This window comes from Lactuca virosa, chromosome 5 (assembly GCF_052849685.1).
Source record: "Lactuca virosa cultivar CGN04683 chromosome 5, Lactuca_virosa_CGN04683_v6, whole genome shotgun sequence".
NCBI classification, from domain to species: Eukaryota; Viridiplantae; Streptophyta; class Magnoliopsida; order Asterales; family Asteraceae; genus Lactuca; species Lactuca virosa.
In genome coordinates this window covers 289968653-289988295 of record NC_136430.1, presented here as the reverse complement: position 1 = coordinate 289988295, position 19643 = coordinate 289968653, and the positions used below count along the sequence as shown (strand labels likewise).

Genomic DNA, 19643 nt, shown 5'->3' with positions numbered 1-19643 from the left:
ATTGCTTTCCTTTTTTGTGTTTTTTGTGTTTTAAGTATTTTTTTTGTGATAAATATAGAGCATCATGATTCGTATAAGATGTAAATTATATAGATTCCAGTGAATTATCAAAGCTTTGAAAAAGGTATGTTTGAAAGCATAAAAGATATTTTAATTTGATCTCATAACAATCAAAGATTGAATTGGGGGTTTATGAAAATGAAAGGAAGAATTTAATTCATGCAAAGCAAATTGCTTCTCATATCATATGAACCCTAAATTAGAAAACCAAAAAAAAAAAAAAAAAAAAGGAAGGAGCCTAAATATGCTCAAAGGCCTTTTAGCTGTCCAACCAAACCAGTCAATGTTGTCCACTTCTCAAATGCACTTGCGGAGTCCACAAAAGCTGATTTCGATGCTTCTATGTCATTCTTTGTTACTACAACAAAAAAAAAACAAGTATTCAATGCATATAATCTCAAATAGTAACTTTTACGCATTAGTAGTTGTACTCTACAAGTAAAATTCTCAATAGTACCTGATGAATACAAAGAAGTCAACGACGAGTTGAATGCATCCACCTCAGACATCTCCTCAGGGCTCGAACTCAACTGTACAAAACCAAACATCAACCACAACATTTCCCATACAGTTTTTAAGGCTGTTTTTTATTAAGAGGATAATAAGGGTATTTACGTCTTTTACACAGACATAAAATTGAATCTTTGTCCCAAATTATTCCATATTTTCAGTTACTACAAAAGAATTATTTTTTTTTATCCTATAGACATCAGTCTCCCCGTCCCTGTTTAATAGACGTGAAGGTCAAAACACAGTACAACCTGTTTTGTTTTGTCGGTATTCCCCACATAAAAGTCAAAACACAGTTTTGTTTTGTCAGTGTTTTGACACCGACAAAACTAAACATGTTGTACTGTGTTTTGGCAGTACAAACTGTTTTGTCTATACCCTACATGAAAGTTGAAACACAATACAACTTGTTTTGTTTTGTCGGTATACCGTATACCACACATGAAAGTCAAAACACAGTTTAACCTGTTTTATCTATACCCCATAAGAAAGTCAAAACACAATACAACCTGTTTTGTTTTGTTGGTGGTTTGTTTTGTACCAACAAAACAAAACAGGTTGTACTGTGTTTTGAGAGTACAAACTGTTTTGTCTATACCTCACTGTACTGTGTTTTGAGAGTACAAACTGTTTTGTCTATACCTCACGTGAATGTTTAAATAATGTACTAACTTGTTTTGTATGTACCTTACATGAAAGTCAAAACACAGTATGTGTATTCTATGGTAATATGATATATATTCTATGGTTTATATACCTGTCCTTTTGGATAGAGTTAGTACATTTAGGAAAGCACAATGTACAACCCTATAAAGCAGAGAGATTAGAAGGAGAAAAAATAAGGACCTTTGAGAGGGCTTCATTGGCCATCTTGAGCCAGTCTGCATCAGGGGTTTGACCAAGGACTGAACCAGCAGACGGGAGATCATTGTTCTCGATGGCTTGGCCTACTTTGCTAAGCTTGTAAATAACATCTTGTAAATATTCTGCACAAATCCCAATATTGTACAAAATTACTCATTTACCCTTTGTTGTAACATTATCGATGGGTTACTAATTATTTATGCAACAAAGTTACGTTTTTTTTCAACCAATTTATACAATCCTTGTGTTATATTATTGCGAATATATGCACCTGTTCCATATTGTCTCCGACTTACGAATTAATTTACTTTAGTTTTACAAATGATTGATAAATTGGTGACAAAGTAAATATGATAAGAAATTCATTTTGTTATGATATGACTTTGTTAGATAAATAAGTAACTTGTTATGATTCATATGATATCATATATTTCGATATGAGAAATCAAATATACTCCTATTGTTCTTTCTTACTGATTTAAAATCATAGCAAAACCATAACACTAGTCTAATTTTATTTTTCCAATAATATTTTAGGACATTTTGTAATAAGAAAAAATAGGAGGATATTAATTAATTTTTCTTTAGATATAATCCAAGCACATTTAAGGCATTTGATTATATTTTTGGTGAGAATACTTACTACTTTGCTTAATCAAGTTATGAAATTTTCTCATTTAAAGAAGAACAAAATTAGTAAAAGGGTAAATGACGAAACTAACCTCTGTCTTTGGTTGAATTAAGTACGGTTTGTTTTTCAATCCGCTTCTTTCTGTCTTTCTTGATTCTCTCCATGAGTTCCAAATCATCATCAGGCTCTAAAATGGCTGCATTGGCACCATTGGGATTTCCAGTTAAGGACAAGAGGAAAAGGGAAGTGAGGCTTATGGATAGGCTTCTCTTAGAGATTTGAGGAGGACAATTTGGTAATTTACTCACTGGTTTGCATACACTGGTTCCCCTCGATGCTTGTTTGTGTGAGGCTGAAGAAGATGATGACGATGATGGGAGGAAGGTGCTTGGATTCGAGAGAAAAATCGCTGCCATTTTCACTTTGTTTCTTTTTTCTTCCTTATTATTTTGTTTTTTATTTTTATGTTTTGTGTTGGTGGTTTTTGGAGAGGTTGCCTGGTTGATACTTGAGAGAGAGCCAGAGAAGTAGCAAAAGGATAAGATATTGGATTTCTTAATATCCTCCTACACTTTGTAATTCTACATAATAATAATAGTAAAAAGAGTAAATTACAAACTTCGTCCTTGTGGTTTTGCACTTTTTTGAATAAGTCCATTTATTTCAGTTATAACTCTATTCGTTCCTCGAACTTAATTGTTACGATAATTATCCCTCTTATCAACATTGTTTAAGGATCATCTTTAAGACTAAAGATAAATTTATTCTTATTTCTTTATTATGGTTAATATTTGATATGATTTTTACATGGACCAACCATATATATTCATCTTCGCGTATTCCCTTCATGTCAATCGTCCCCTACCACTTTTCCCTCTAGTGAATTTTTTTTTTATTTACTTTTGCTAACGTCCAACATACAAAATATCAATATAATCAAGCAAAAACTTGGTAGAACAAGTATCATTTTAGGGTAATGATTTTCTTCCCCTGCAACTGCCATCTACCACCACCACCACCCATCCATGGCTGCTACTACAAATCTATACTCTATAACTATCATATCATATCATCATATTATATTATAAAAGAAACATTTTTTCTTTCACCACATTTATTTGAAACTCTAATGCATTTTTCATTTCACCACATTCATTTGAAACTCCCATGACTTTTTAATTTCTTTCTAATAATGATTATAAGTTGGTTAATAAGATTAAATAAATATCAAACCTAAAATGTAATCATATATAAACTAAATTTCAATATTAAAAGAATATATTTACTTCTACTTATAAAGTTATTTTTTTTTAACTTTTTACATATTATACTTAATTTATTAGTTTTAATATATTGTTGGATGTAAACCATTATCATTTTAAAGCTACAACTTTTAAACAATTTGTATAAAATATTTAAATTATAAACTTAAATATAACATTACAAGACCAACTTAAATATAAATTTTAGTTTAACTTAAACAACCCAAATAATATTTTGTAAATAGTTAAAAGTGATAAATTGTAGTGTCTTTCTAATAATGATTATAATTTGGTTAATAAAGTTAAATAAATATCAAACCTAAAGTGTAATCATAAATAAACTAAATTTCAATATTAAAATAATATATTTACTTCTACTTATAAAGTTATGTCTTTAACTTTTAACATATTATACATAATTTATTGGATTTAATATGTTGTTGTATGTAAACCATTATCAATTTAAAGCCACAACTTTTGAACAGTTTGGACAAAATACTTAAACTGTTAATTTAAATATAACATTACAGTGTCAACTTAAATATAAATTTCAGTTCCACTTAAAAAACCTAATGAATATTTTGTGAATAGTTAAAAGTGATAAATTGTAGTGCTAAATGCAAAAACTAAATTATAATCTCAATTTAAATAAAATATTTCCTAAAGATATTTGTATAATCGGTAAAAGTTTTCAATCAAATAGTTTAAAATAACTTACAATAACAATATTTAAAAATAACTCTATATAAATGATTATATTGTTATCTTTAAAATCAAAAAACAATGTCTGATGTTTTAAATAATTATAATGATAGAAATTAAAACGTTAAGAAAATAAATTTTAAAAAATAAATTAACAATAACAAAAACTATAAATAACATTAAGCCATATATTATATTTAATTTTATTCATGAGTAACTCGCGGGTAGAAGTCATTCAAACGGTTGAGATTATACAATTATAATAGATGTATATATTATCATATAATCCAAAATAATCAATATATTCTATCAATTTAGTATACGAATTATTATATCAAATTTAACAACAACGTAATCGTTATATTTAAAAAAAACATATATTTGTAATGATTTCAACTATATAGGTGTTTCTGCGTAACGTGCGGGCATTCACCTGGTATAACTTAAGAAGATTTTTGTTGATTTATTGCAAAGAGCGCATTTGAAGGCCACATGGCAAGCCTAATGAAGCTCTATTTGGCAATAACAACCTCTAAGGAACCTTTATTTCCCGACGTGTCGTTCGATTGTAAGAGGCTCTTCGATAGACTACGGTTACAAGTTGTATTTGGTCGTTCAACGGTAGCCTTTGATCTTCCATCTTTCATTGTAACCAGTCTTATTGTCATGTATAAGTAAGGTGTCTTATAGTTTTCACATAAATATGGTTGCCATTTATGCTACCTTTGTTGTTGAATTTTTAGATCTTGGGTGTAAAACAATGTGACTTAGGTGTGAATAATGATCATGGATAAAGTTTTCATACCCCACGAAGGAAATATATAAAGTTGATGTCGAATAGTTAATGTATGTTTTTCTTTTATGTTATAGACTTAGAGGTTATTAAAGGTGTTAGTTGTTTTTTGTTTGTATTTCGATTATGTATGTGTTGTTTTGTAACAAACCGTTACTTCAAATTTATGTAATAGTATAAATCAATTTGTAGTTCTTTTTAAAATAATAAAGAGAAATTTTAGCATACTATGTACATTTACATAATCGACCCTCAAAAATGAAGTATTAAATAATCTCGATTGGGATGAACAAAGTGGTATAGATTTTAACAAGGTTTCCAAAAATATAAAGAACACTAAAATCCGAGTTATAACGAAGAAGTTATGACCAATCGAAGATCCGCGACAAAACCGGCAAAACACTGTTCAGTGTAAATAGTGAGTTTTCAATAAAAGGCTTTTTAGCCTTAAAAATTTAAATGAAAGTTATAGAATATGTTAAATCGAGAACTTTCATAAAAAGAACGTCAAAATCTGACTTCGTATGAGGAAGTTATGATTTTTCTAAGTTGCAGTATAGCAGTATACAGCTAAAAACTCGACATAAAGATGGAGTGATTTTTAGCCGACACAACCTAAACGAGAATTGAATGTCTCGTCAATAGTAGTACAACGGTAAAAAGACAGACAAAAACGGACGTCGGATGAAGAAGTTATGAATTTTTAACGGATTTTCCTGTCCCGGTCTGTTAAAAATAATAATATTAAAAATAAAGTCAAAATTAGCCGACAAAGTCTAAATGAAAGTTGTAGAGTATAATCTCACCTACGCGTGCATATAACGAACGTCAAACGGAGCTCGTATGCGAAAGTTATGAATTTCGCAAGTTTTGGGCACAAAAATCGAAAAATATTGGCAACCGGGAAATTTCGCATGGCTGAGGTTCGGCCACGTCGTCTCGCATGCGAGGTTGCCTCGTGTCCACCACGTGTCTGCTTCTGATTCGACCGAAATCGCGGCCCAGTGAGAAGCCGACGCGCCTCGCACCCGAAGCTGCCCCTCCTCGCCACCTGTCCGATGCGAGCCTCCTCCTCCCCTTCGGATCTGAGCCTTTGGTCCTATATATACCTGCGATATTCTCCGGTTATCATTCCCTTTTTACAATATTTTTTCATACTTTTCACCTCTTTCACTCCCACAAACCTACTTACAACCCCTCGAAGCCCCGAGATTCACGAGAAAAACAACTTTCTCTAGTCAAAACTCTGCTTGTGTAAAGCCCGGTTTTTCATCAAGTAAACTCCTTCCCAGAAACGAAACGATGTCCAAATCACCACATATCAAGTGAGTTCATACCCCCCGTATTTTCATAGTTTTTACAGTTTTAAGGGGGGGGGGGGGGAATACAAGTCTAACACAAGGATTTTTGTGTTACAAACAAATGATTTCAAATTGTGATAAAATGACATCAAGTCATTAAAAGTATTTCAAAATATTAAACTCTTTTATAAACTTATATTTTTCCCAAAAATCATATATATATATATATATATATATATATATATATATATATATAAAAATATATATATATATATATATATATATATATATATATATATATATATATATATATATATATATATAAGATTTAAAAGGTTTAGGACTGATAACTCACTTTGGGTCCATTTCCTTGTTTGGATGTGGGCTTATAGTATCAGTTATTTATCTGAATGTCGTTTAAATCATACTTATATATAATTGTATATGTATATGAATATAAAAGTTATTTCATTCAGTTTAAATACCCTTTGTAACATGTTGAGCAAGGGGTTACATTCATGAGCAGTTAGTCCCAATTCAGAAAGTACATATAAATTATAATAGGTATAATTTATGATACATAGAACATTAATTCACGATTCAATTATACTAGAATACACCGTTTTACAAGAAATAAAGGTTTAATTCAAAACTAATCAAGGGTATACAGCTTTCAAATACATGTTAAGAATACTAATTCAGGAATATACAATCAGTCATTATTTCAGAATGATTGGGTTTTCACTTATACTATACACGTACCGTCTATATGCTTTTTTTATGAGTCATTTGATTCAGGTTGTTTATTCATTTAAACAACATAGTTAAAGTCCTGATATTGTAACTAGAATCTCCCATCGGGGATCGAAACAAGTGTATATAGATCTATATTGGGATTGACAACCCCGCACTCGGACTACTAGCTATAGTCAGGCATACACGCCTACGAGTGACAGTTGTTATCAACAGTTTTTAACGCCTTCAAAGCGTTGTTTCAGGCCATCTAGTCTCAGTATGGTTATAATAACTCATTAAAAAGATGTTAACAATATGGTTAGTGTATAATTAACTAAACATGAGTACATTTTCAAAGTACTAGCTTACAGAAATACATTTTACAGTACAGTTTACAATAACAGTTGGTGGAGCCAGGCACACTCACTTTTACAGAATATAAACACAGAACAATGATTTACAAATAGAACGGTTTTGTGGATTAAAACTACTTTTCGTATACAGCAGAAATATATATGATTTTCTGGAACAGTTTACTTATTCAAGAAACAGAAAACATACTTTAAACATAGAAATTTATGTACTCACTCAACTTTATGTTGATACTCTCTTTTCAAATTACTTGTATTCTCAGGGAAACAATAAACAGGTACTCTCCGAGCTTTATGAGAATATGGAGCCTTTTTGAGTCATATCTTCTGTATTTTGCTATAATTATTTTGGTGTCAATATACAGTGATTGGACACTTGTAATTACTTTTACTTTTAAATGCAATGGTTGTTTGTACTTTGATTACTATGATGCATGTGTTGTGATACTACAAATGAAGTCCTCCACTCCCGGACGTTTCCGCCGTCTGGTTTGGGGGTGTGACAGATTGGTATCAGAGCATTGTTTATAGTGAACTCAGTATATCAATCCATAAAAGATATACAAACTATAAATACATTTGGGGCTGAGAGCTCTAACTACAAGTATACTTTTAAAATTTTAAGTATTATTACAAGAAGTATACTAACCCTCATACCTACAAGTACAACATCACGGTCATAAGAACTTAAAAGTATTTGGTTGTTGAACACTGCTGTCAAACCTGGGCAGTTATGTAATCATATCTGGGATTAATATAGCCTGATCAACTATATTGGTTTGAGATATGACCAACATGTGTTTGGGAGTGAAAGTAGTGTTGCAACAAGTCTAAAACTTACCAACTTTATATACAGAAGAAACTCTAAGAGCAGAACATGAATTTAAAATACTATAGGAGTATTTTATGATACTATAGATGCAATGATTTAACATCGATGTTTAAGATTATGTGCTTTAGTTTTTCATGCACTTCTCGTGTCCTTATTCTCGCACAGACACAATGGTCGGATATCATTTACCAGGAGACCCGTACTTTCCCAATCACGGTAACGAAGGATGGATAGAAGAGGATCCAGAAGAAGAGGAATAAGAAGATGAGGATGAAGATTCAGAGGGCACCGACACAGAACCTACAGGATACAATCCCCTACCAGCAGTCAGGCAAGGATATCAAGGGCCAACGCCAGTTTGGGGAGATCACATATACCACTGGAGCAGACAACAGGGCCAGCGCCCACCCTATCGAATGTGCCGAGATATCTACGACCTCAGTAACGGAGGATCAGCCGACAGGGCTATTCCTGTCATTGTTCATCGTATAGCTCGCCAAACCGATTGTAACGTCCGGATTTTCAGGGATATTATCGTGTGGGTTAATCTTGAAATTAAAGGAGAGACTCGACGAGTTGAGGGTCGAACTCGCCGAGTCGAGTCGGGTTTCTCCCGTAGAATTAATGAGTAGACCCGACGAGTCAGAGGAGGGACTCGCCGAGTAGGTGTTGGGCAGAGAAACCCTAAATTCCGGGGTTTGGGACCTATTTAAAGGCACTTATAGCCTCCTTGGCCCCTCCCCATCAGTGTCTTCGTCCCTTGAGAGAAACCCTAGAGTTATTGGTGAGCTAGAGAGGAAAGAGGCTAATTGGAGGTTATTTCCTTGAGAAGAAGATCAAGGGTGTTGCAAGAATCTCAGAGGAGGGTTGAAGGATCAGTTTCATCTTCTTTCCAAGCTTCAGATCTGGTATAAGCTCTTCCCTCCCTTGTGTTTGTATAGCTTTCCTTTGGTTGCTAAGTTAGGGCTTGTATCTCCATAGTGATGGGGTTTTGGGTGCATCCAAACCCTTTTTCGAGTCATTTGTGGATCTGGACCTTGTAAGGTCCAGAGATCCAGAAAGTAGGCAGCCATGAATGAGTAACTTTGGAGCTTTGAAGCTATGGAGCTTCAATGGAGTCAAGATGGTGTATAGAGCAAAATACACCATGCATGAGTCTCAAGTACAGACCTTTACATGACTTTTGGGTAGTAGGAGGTTAGATCTATGAGTTTGGGTTACAGATCTGACCTCAGATGGCTGAATGAGAAATCTGTTGGAGCCAACTCGCCGAGTCCATGAGATGACTCGACGAGTCGTAGCGGGTTTGACCGAGTACTCTTAACCCAGTGTGGCTCACCGAGTCGGGGGTCAACTCGACGAGCTGAGTGAGACCTAGGTAGGATTCAGATGATGCGAGGGGACTCGATGAGTAGGGTCAAATGTGGACTGTTGTCTTGAGTTGACTTCTGTTGACTTTGGGGTTTTGGTCAACATAAGTAGTAGAGACCATGGAGGGGTAAAATGGTCTTTTACCCACTTCCCGAGTAGAGAGGGAAAGAGTAAGCATCGGTTTAATTAAATTTGAGATTTCGGGTGTTGATTAGAGATATTTACCCTACGTGTTAGGCGGTGGCGAGTTCGAGATTCAAGTGTGAGGATAGCTGCTTCCTGCTTGCCAGGTGAGTCTTCTCACTATACTTTACCTAGAGTGGTAATTAGAGTTATGTGTCAGCGTATCTTGTATGTTATTTATGTGATGTGATGCACTGCATTATTCTATGTAATTTATGCTGTGTGTATGATTCCAGAGCTTACAGAGTTAGGACCGGAAGGTCCACAGAGTTAGGACCAGAGGGTCCACAGAGTTATAGCCTCGAGTGGCTAATATGTGTTGTTGTTGGTATTTGGGGAACTCACTAAGCTTTGTGCTTACAGTGTTATGTATTATGTGTTATGTGTTTCAGGTTCTTTCAGGATCACGGGACGGCAACGGCTTGATTGTACACACCAGTGGAAGAGTTACATTTTGAGGATCCTGAATTTTAAATGGTGCAATTACGGAGTTTGAGTTGTAAACCTAATAAATGAGCTTTTTGTGAAATACTTTATGAAAATTATGTGATTTAAAAATGAAAAAGTTGTTTGAAAATTTACGGTGTTACAAGTTGGTATCAGAGCCTTGGTTTGAGGGATTCGGATGCACCTTCGGGTATGTCTGGACTCAAACTGAGGAATTGAGGAAATTTTTTCAAAATAAATGATTTTTCTAAAACGAGCAGGAGTTTTAAGAGAAAACGAGAAAGAGCAGTGTGTACAATCATCCAGAGCCCGAACGGTGATTTCCCAAAATACCCTTACCTTATGTGATATGAGATATTATGCATGCTAGAGACAGGCTAGATATTTCATATTTTAGGACTAGAGTGGCCTGATTTGTGATGCCTTAGTCTTGGAGTTGCTGTTATCTGTGATGCGCTTTCGAGTATGTGCTGAGTAAGAGTATCCAGCGGGAATCCTTGTAGAGAAGGGACTTGAGTAGAGAAGTAATCTAGGAGAGATACCTAGATAAGCACTTATGGAACTTACTGCGAGAATAGTTAGACACCCGCGAGGGGTAGAGTTACTTGAGTTCGGTGATATCTTTTGAGTGTGAGTAGAGCTAGTGGAGTTGTACCTAGAGTGGTTTCTCGTGTTGGTAGAGATTATTCGATGCCCGAATGTTGCTTGCTTCATGCCTTGTAGAACTCTCGGTCATGGGAGACAACTACTAAGTGAATATGACGATATTCAGGAGGTAGGTGGCTGGCATCATTAGGAGTTCTTCAACAGCTGATGGCGGAGAAATGTGAGAACCTAGGAAGAGCCTAGGAAGTGACCTTAGTCAGAAGAGTACGCTGGCAGAGTAGAGCATTTCGCTGGGGAGCGAGTACGCGTATGGGGATTGGTGGTTGAGAGGGTTGAGCAGCTACTCAGGGAATCTGGGATGGTCCGTGTAGAGAGTATGGGTAGATGTGGCAGGTAGTATGGGCCCGTACTACTGAAAGCAGAGGACCCATACTCGATGCAGGGAGTATTCCAGACATTCTGAGTAGCAGATCGAGAGGTGATGTCATGGTTCGGGTACCATGATCAGTAGCAGATCGAGAGGTGATGTCATGGTTCGGGTACCATGATCAGTAGCAGATCGAGAGGTGATGTCATGGTTTGGGTACCATGATCGGTAGCAGAGCGAGAGGTGATGTCATGGTTCGAGTACCATGATTCGTAGCGGACAGTGCGTGTGCTTTTTCCAGTTATCCTGTCGTGTTTGGGTTATTCTATGATCGGATGCGATAAAATATGGGGCCAGAGGGCCATGTTGAACGAGTTTCAGCAGAGCCTACCTTGAGAAGAGATTTGAGTTGATTTCAGAGAGATTTTTAGTGAGATGTCAGTTGGAGTCGCAAGACTCAAAGATGAGTGGAGATGGTATTATATGAAGGATTGCGGCCTGAGTTGAGCAATCAGCCGATAGTGGAGACGTCACCTTCTGTGATCCGAGTGGTACTATTTCCGTTTCCTGTGGGAAACATAAGTAGTGTTGAGATCTTCGGTTTTTGAGCTTGGGGGTAAGCCCTGCGGGGTAGCAGTGATGGCGATCTTCCACCGGAGTATTAGGTAGTATGTCTGCCGCGAGGTAATGATATAGCATGAGCAGGTTGTCGGTGGGAACTAAGATGGTCAAGGACCAGGACACACCCTACTCGAGTATAGTAGGGCACGTGTTAGCTGTAGCAACGGATGATCAAGAAGAGTATATCGGAGCGATGGCTTTTGTCTATGATGGGTATCGAGAGTGGAAGTGGAGTCTCTGCTCTTACGATAAGTGATGTGATAGAGCGTTGGTTGAGGAGTCGAGGATGAAGAGAATAATAGATCATTATTTCCAGACTAAGAGTCAGAGTTAATACTGGACAGTTGGGGAGGTCCGGTGATGGGAAGGTGTGAGTTTCTGAATGACTAGAGGCAGTCATGATGGGAAGTTCTGAGGATTTTATCTGAGATTGGGGTTATTTGGGGTTGCTTGATCTCTGTCGAGAGATCATCGAGTGTGCATAGCACCTTCCAAGAGTAGGTGCGATGTTACTGGTGGGAACAGTCTGTGGGATAAATTGTTGGTGCGTCAAATAATGATGGTTCAAACCCTGAGTGGGGGAGAACCGGGTACTCTAATGAGAAAATCAGAGGTGGGTTCAAGAGCGGATAGAGAACTGGATATAGAGACCTGTGGTACGGATTCAGAATACCAGCGTTATTGGTGGTTAAGGTGAAGTACAGAGTAAGTTTATGCATGAGGCACGTGTTCGTGAAAGGATGAGTGTCTCCATGGCCGGTGGCCGTTGGTCAGGGAACTTGTAGTGGTTAGAAATTCTTCGAGGTGGTTTGGCTTGTAAGGATAGTTCAGCGGTTGGGAAATTCCGGTCCAATGTATGGGCTGTTATATGTAGTTTGGGAAGAGTAGATGTGGAATTAGACAACCAACCTCAGGGTCGGTCAGTGTATTCTTGCATGAGTTTTGAGCAATAGAGGAGGGAGTTTCGGATGGTTGTCATCGTGTTCTGAGTCATTGGTGATTCCTCTATGTTATATTGAGAGTTGGGACTCTCCGAGTTGCGCGTGGTGTGAAATGAAGATTAGTTATGAGATTCTAAGGGAATGCATTGGTGTATCTGTGTATGATGCCGCAAGTGGGAGATCAGTGGTTGGGGCAGGACATCGTGATGTTCTGTAATGGTGTTCTGAGGAGTCCGAGTATAATGCCCTGATTTCCGAATTATTTTTAGAGTCTTGAGTTTGAGGCGGCAAGTGGTGTATCAAGTATCTACGGTTCCAGTGGGAGCCCTTCGGGTATTGACATCAAGAGGGATCATTTAAGAATGTGGATTGCAGCCGGGGAAAGGTGTTTTGTTATGGCGAATGTCGTCAGATATAATGATGCATAATTTGGATGAGTGTGGGTACCTATCTATGTTAGTCCGCGAAGCATGAGTTAGTGGACGCGGGGAGGGGTTAACGTGAGTATGAGATTGTGGGATGATAAGAGAAAGTGCTGCTAGTCAGCGAGAGGGTGTTGTGATACTGCGGGGAGCCGTAGTATTCACTAGTCAGCGATAGGGTGTTGTGATACTGCGGGGAGCCGTAGTATTCACTAGTCAGCGAGAGGGTGTTGTGATACTGCGGGGAGCCGTAGTATTCACTAGTCAGCAAGAGGGTGTTGTGATACTGCGGGGAGCCATAGTATTCACTAGTCAGCGAGAGGGTGTCGTGGTACTATAGGAAGCCGTATTATTCGCAAGTCAGAGCATGACGCAGAGGAGTGTTAGGCTTGGGTAGCCTTATTATTGAATTGTTGGGGACCTGGTGGTCGGATCAGGAGCGAGACTGTGGTCTCCTTATTGATCAGGAATCGTTATATTCTGAGTTAAGGTGTGGTTATCACAATCAGAAGGAATTGGGGAAGTGATGTACGCATGGGTTGCGGGTCATGAGTCATGAGTTGAGTGGTTCATATGGACGAGTGGTTCCAATTCTGGGTCGGACCAGACTCTTGAGTTTGAGTTTGGCTCTAGTGGTGCTTTGAGTAGGCGAGATGAGATTCTGGATTCTGAGGTGGGTCCCAAGTTGAGGAGTATTGTTTGTCATCTGATGTCGTAGACCTGTGTAGGTCAACACTCGGGTACGGGAGGTACCGCGAGGCGCATGTATCTAGGGAGTAGTGTTCGACAGAGGTCGAGGGTGAAACGATTTAGTGGGGTTGTGGTATCCGTTGGGGTAAAGAGAACTTCATGACTTGTGTGTCTCTGGGCCAAGATAGTTGTGGTGAGAAGGAAGTCAGTGAGGCATTTCGGGATATGTTACGAGTGACCCTTGGAGGTTCAATTGCGGGGTTAGGAGTTGACCTGGTGCTCAGTATTAAAAGGGATGTGAGGAGCTTATGATTGTGATGTCTGAGAACACTCCTGAGTGAGCATGGTTATTCTCTTGCGTCCGAGAGCAGAGTGTTGAGGATTCCTTGTTCGGATGAGTTCTGATAGCAGTTAGTGGATGAGCTCTGGTGGGATGTGGACCCTTCCGTTTCTGGGGGCGTGATTCAGATCATTTCGCATGTTGGCACGAGTGAGCGGTAACCGATTGTTGGATTCGGTCTTGTGAGAATCAGAGGAGCTGTGAGTTATCACGGTTTGATATTCGAGGAGCGAATATCGGGGTGATCGCTTGAGTAGGCGGCCTGGCGGCGGGTCAGGCCACTAGGGTTTCCGGATATTGGGAAGGAGTTTGTTAGCGGCAGAAGAATTGGTTTAGTTCTGGATTTGGGATTTTCGGTGTGGTATTAGGTGTCCATGGTGAATGATATCAGTTTAGCATGAGCTCCTTTCGATGGTGTTTTTCAGGTGATTAGTTTGGTCTATGTGGTTGAGGATCGATTTCGAGGGCGAAATCTAATTCAAGTGGGGGAGAATTGTAACATCCGGATTTTCAGGGATATTATCGTGTGGGTTAATCTTGAAATTAAAGGAGAGACTCGACGAGTTGAGGGTCGAACTCGCCGAGTCGAGTCGGGTTTCTCCCGTAGATTTAATGAGTGCACTCGACGAGTCAGAGGAGGGACTCGCCGAGTAGGTGCTGGGCAGAGAAACCCTAAATTCCGGGGTTTGGGACCTATTTAAAGGCACTTATAGCCTCCTTGGCCCCTCCCCATCAGTGTCTTCGTCCCTTGAGAGAAACCCTAGAGTTATTGGTGAGCTAGAGAGGAAAGAGGCTAATTGGAGGTTATTTCCTTGAGAAGAAGATCAAGGGTGTTGCAAGAATCTCAGAGGAGGGTTGAAGGATCAGTTTCATCTTCTTTCCAAGCTTCAGATCTGGTATAAGCTCTTCCCTCCCTTGTGTTTGTATAGCTTTCCTTTGGTTGCTAAGTTAGGGCTTGTATCTCCATAGTGATGGGGTTTTAGGTGCATCCAAACCCTTTTTCGAGTCATTTGTGGATCTGGACCTTGTGAGGTCCAGAGATCCAGAAAGTAGGCAGCCATGAATGAGTAACTTTGGAGCTTTGAAGCTATGGAGCTTCAATGGAGTCAAGATGGTGTATAGAGCAAAATACACCATGCATGAGTCTCAAGTACAGACCTTTACATGACTTTTGGGTAGTAGGAGGTTAGATCTATGAGTTTGGGTTATAGATTTGACCTCAGATGTCTGAATGAGAAATCTGTTGGAGCCAACTCGCCGAGTCCATGAGATGACTCGACGAGTCGTAGCGGGTTTGACCGAATACTCTTAACCCAGTGTGGCTCACCGAGTCGGGGGTCAACTCGACGAGCTGAGTGAGACCTAGGTAGGATTCAGATGATGCGAGGGGACTCGACGAGTCGCAAGGGTGCACTCGACGAGTAGGGTCAAATGTGGACTGTTGTCTTGAGTTGACTTCTGTTGACTTTGGGGTTTTGGTCAACATAAGTAGTAGAGACCATGGAGGGGTAAAATGGTCTTTTACCCACTTCCCGAGTAGAGAGGGAAAGAGTAAGCATCGGTTTAATTAAATTTGAGATTTCGGGTGTTGATTAGAGATATTTACCCTACGTGTTAGGCAGTGGCGAGTTCGAGATTCAAGTGTGAGGATAGCTGCTTCCTGCTTGCCAGGTGAGTCTTCTCACTATACTTTACCTAGAGTGGTAATTAGAGTTATTTATCAGAGTATCTTGTATGTTATTTATGTGATGTGATGCACTGCATTATTCTATGTGAATTATGCTGTGTGTATGATTCCAGAGCTTACAGAGTTAGGACCGGAAGGTCCACAGAGTTAGGACCAGAGGGTCCACAGAGTTAGGACCAGAGGGTCCACAGAGTTAGGACCAGAGGGTCCACAGAGTTATAGCCTCGAGTGGCTAATATGTGTTGTTGTTGGTATTTGGGGAACTCACTAAGCTTTGTGCTTACAGTGTTATGTGTTATGTGTTATGTGTTTCAGGTTCTTTCAGGATCACGGGACGACAACGGCTTGATTGTACACACCAGTGGAAGAGTTACATTTTGAGGATCCTGGATTTTAAATGGTGCAATTACGGAGTTTGAGTTGTAAACCTAATAAATGAGCTTTTTGTGAAATACTTTATGAAAATTATGTGATTTAAAAATGAAAAAGTTGTTTGAAAATTTACGGTGTTATACCGATCAGGCGAGGGTTTCGATAAACCGGATCCTGGAAGTCAATCCAACGGCACAAATCAACGCTGCGGATATTCGTCGTCTGGACGAAATTCAAGATGAATCCCAAACCCACACCGCAACACTACAAAACCAAATGAATGCTGCCCTAACGTAAATAAGAGATTTAAGGGAGCATCAGACTACCTTGGAAAGACAACTAATGGAAACCAAACTCCAGGAAGCAGAGTCTAGCACTCGTCGCAGTACGCGACGCAAGTAGTGTTTATTCTACTTCCAATTTTGTTATAGATTAGGACTTCGGCTAAATGTTTTAATGTCAGTAAATTGGTGTACTCTAGACCTTTAGATAGGTCCAACTTTCCAAACAACATATTGTATTTCATAAGTTTTGGTTATAGTGTAAATCTATGAATATGTTCTAGTGTTATTTTTCATGTTTTTTAGTACGACCGCGAAAATTTCATTTTCGATAGGTCTGTTTGATGTCGATGTTTTCCTAATATTATGGTATATTATAGACCTGTTTTAAGGTCAATTTTTCCAGACTATATACTTAATATACCAATACAATCGACATGTATTTTCATACTATTTGAAAAATAACCACTCAAATTCATATTATCTTTTTGCAAGTTGTACTTGTAATAGACTACTATTACCAATTCTTTACAAGGTTCATATTGAACTAAGTATTTTAGTTCAGAGATATCAAATTCATGTTTATTCTTGATATCTAATTGTCTTTTTCATCTTTTATAGTAAAAGATGCCTCCTCGGAGAATCCCAAGGCGTAACCCTGTTAATGAAGCGCCAACACCACCTCCGCCGCCACCTCCTCAATTCGATGTTGCCGTGTTCCAGGCGGCGGTCACGACAACTGTTGCAGCTGCTATGTCACATATAAACACCCCTGGTGCTAATGGATCAGGAGTTGGTGTGCATCCCTCTAACCACGGCGAGAGTCACGGGCACTCACAAGAGTGTACTTATAAGGATTTCTCGAACGCCAAACCCATGACCTTTAATGGTGCTGGAGGAGTTATGGCGTTAAGATAATGGATTGAGAAGACAGAGGCAATTTTCGAAATCTGCTCCTGTCCGGAGACCAGCAAGATCAAATTCGCTGTTTGTACCTTTGCTGATAAAGCCCTAACATGGTGGAACGGCCATGTTAAGTCACTGACCCTGGTAGTGGCTAACTCTATGGGTTGGGAGAACTTAAAAACCCTACTGATGCGGGAATACTGTCCGCGAGGGGAAATTCAGAAACTTGAGCAAGAGCTCTGGGGTCTTTTTATGGTTGGTTCGGACATAACAACCTACACAAATAGATTCTTTGACTTAGTGATACTTTGTCCAGAAATGGTTGCTCTGGAGAGCAAAAAGATAGAAAGGTATATTTGGGGGCTGTCACCCCAGATACAGGCAAGTGTCTTAGCTTCCAGGCCTGTTACCTTTGAGAGTGCCAAAGAGTTGGCACAATCTCTTATAGACCACGGAGCCCATCAAAACTCAGTGGTTGCTGCACTAGAACAACCGAAAGGAAACAACAACAACAACAACAACAACAACAACAACAACAGCAAGAAGAAAGGTTGGAATAAGAGGAAGGGAAAATCTTCACAAGAACCCTCGAAAAAACAACAGTTAGTGGCAGTCCATGCTGCTACTATACCTGCTGCTGTCCCTGCTAACCCTGCATCAGCTAAGCCTTATGCTGGTAATCTCCCCAAATGCAACAAGTGCAATTTTCACCATAACGGAAATTGCCGGGAAATACAGTGTCGTAACTGCAACAGAAAAGGGCATACTGCCCGATTCTGTAGATCACCACCCCAACCGATTAACCAAGTACCTGCCGCTGGACTAAGTCAAACATGCTATCAATGCGGTGATGTGGGGCATTACAAAAGAGATTGTCCGAAAGCTGGAAATGGTGGTGGAGTTGGGAGGATTCTAGCTTTGGGTCACGAAGAAGCAGTAGCAGACCCTGCAGTGGTCACGGGTACGTTTCTTCTCAACAATACTTATGCATGCATTCTATTTGATTATTGTGCTGAGAAGAGCTTCGTGAGCCATAATTTCAAACACTTGCTAAATCAAAACTCCCAACCACTAAATGAAACTTTCATAGTCGAAATGGCTAACGGGAAATCCTAATCCACCAACGATATATACATAGGATGTATCCTTACCTTGAATAACTTTTCTTTCCCAATAGACCTTATGTCGGTCTCTATCAAAAGTTTTGACGTCATAATAGGTATGGATTGGTTGTGCCCTAACCATGTTGACATCCTATGCTATGAAAGAGTCATTCGCCTGAACTTGCCAACTAACGAAACTCTTATTATCTACGGCGACAAACCCGGAACGAAGCTTCAGATCATTTCTTGCATCAAGGCACAGAATTACCTTCGCAAAGAGTACTGTGCTTTCTTAGCTCACGTGGTAGACAAAAAGCAAGAAGTGAAATACATCGCGAACATTTTTTAGGTCTGCAACTTTCCCAACATTTTTCCCGACGATCTTCCAGGAGTGCCTCCCGAACGACAAGTCAAATTCAGAATCGACTTAATCCCCAAGGCTACCCCTATAGCCAAATCCCCCTATCGTCTTGCACCTTCTGAAATGCAAGAATTATCCAGCCATCTTAACGAAATCCTTAAGAAAGGTTTCATAAGACCAAGCTTCTCACCCTGGGGAGCACCGGTTTTGTTCGTGAAGAAGAAGGATGGATCATTCCGCATGTGCATAGACTACCGTGAGCTAAATAAACTTATCATCAAGAATCGATATCCTCTGCCTCGCATTGACGATCTGTTCAACCAACTTCAAGGTGCGAGCTACTTCTCGAAAATAGACTTAAGAACCGGGTATCACCAATTACGGATTTTGGGGGAGGACATTCCCAAAACCGCGTTCAGAACTCGTTATGGTCATTACAAGTTCGTAGTGATGCCTTTCGGATTGACGAATGCACCTGCTGTATTCATGGACTTGATGAACAGAGTGTGTCGTCTATTCCTGGATAAATTCGTCATAGTCTTCATTGACGGCATCCTTATCTACTCAAGAAGCAAAGAGGAGCATGGCCAACATCTTCGTCAAGTATTACAAACTTTGAGAACCGAGAAACTTTATGCGAAGTAGGTATTGAGGCAAGACTGTCATGAATCTAACTGTAGATTGTCTAGGTATTTTAGACATAGCACAAGTTTGTTGCAGTGTTTATGAGTACTCCTGGAATAAAATTTGAGTATTGGATTAAACCCACGCTCACTTGAATCACTTCATGGATTTTGTCACGAGTGATTGTGAAACGATAATATCTTATATTCTTGAAACCAAGACGTGTGAGTTGTAGTTTACAAGTCGGTTGCACATTGACA

At 38.9% G+C, this 19643-nt stretch overlaps 1 protein-coding gene across 1 annotated transcript; it reads right to left on the bottom strand.

The window, feature by feature from the left end:
* Positions 1 to 129: 129 nt before the first annotated feature.
* On the bottom strand, positions 130 to 2612 carry LOC145114680 (chloroplast thylakoid lumen protein). Its single transcript, XM_079050748.1, has 4 exons — positions 2157 to 2612; positions 1417 to 1556; positions 518 to 590; positions 130 to 418 (listed from the first exon to the last, which is right to left on the bottom strand). The coding sequence occupies exons 1-4, from the start codon at positions 2479 to 2481 to the stop codon at positions 309 to 311; spliced, it is 648 nt and encodes a 215-aa protein (XP_078906874.1). The 5' UTR covers positions 2482 to 2612; the 3' UTR covers positions 130 to 308.
* Positions 2613 to 19643: the final 17031 nt, after the last annotated feature.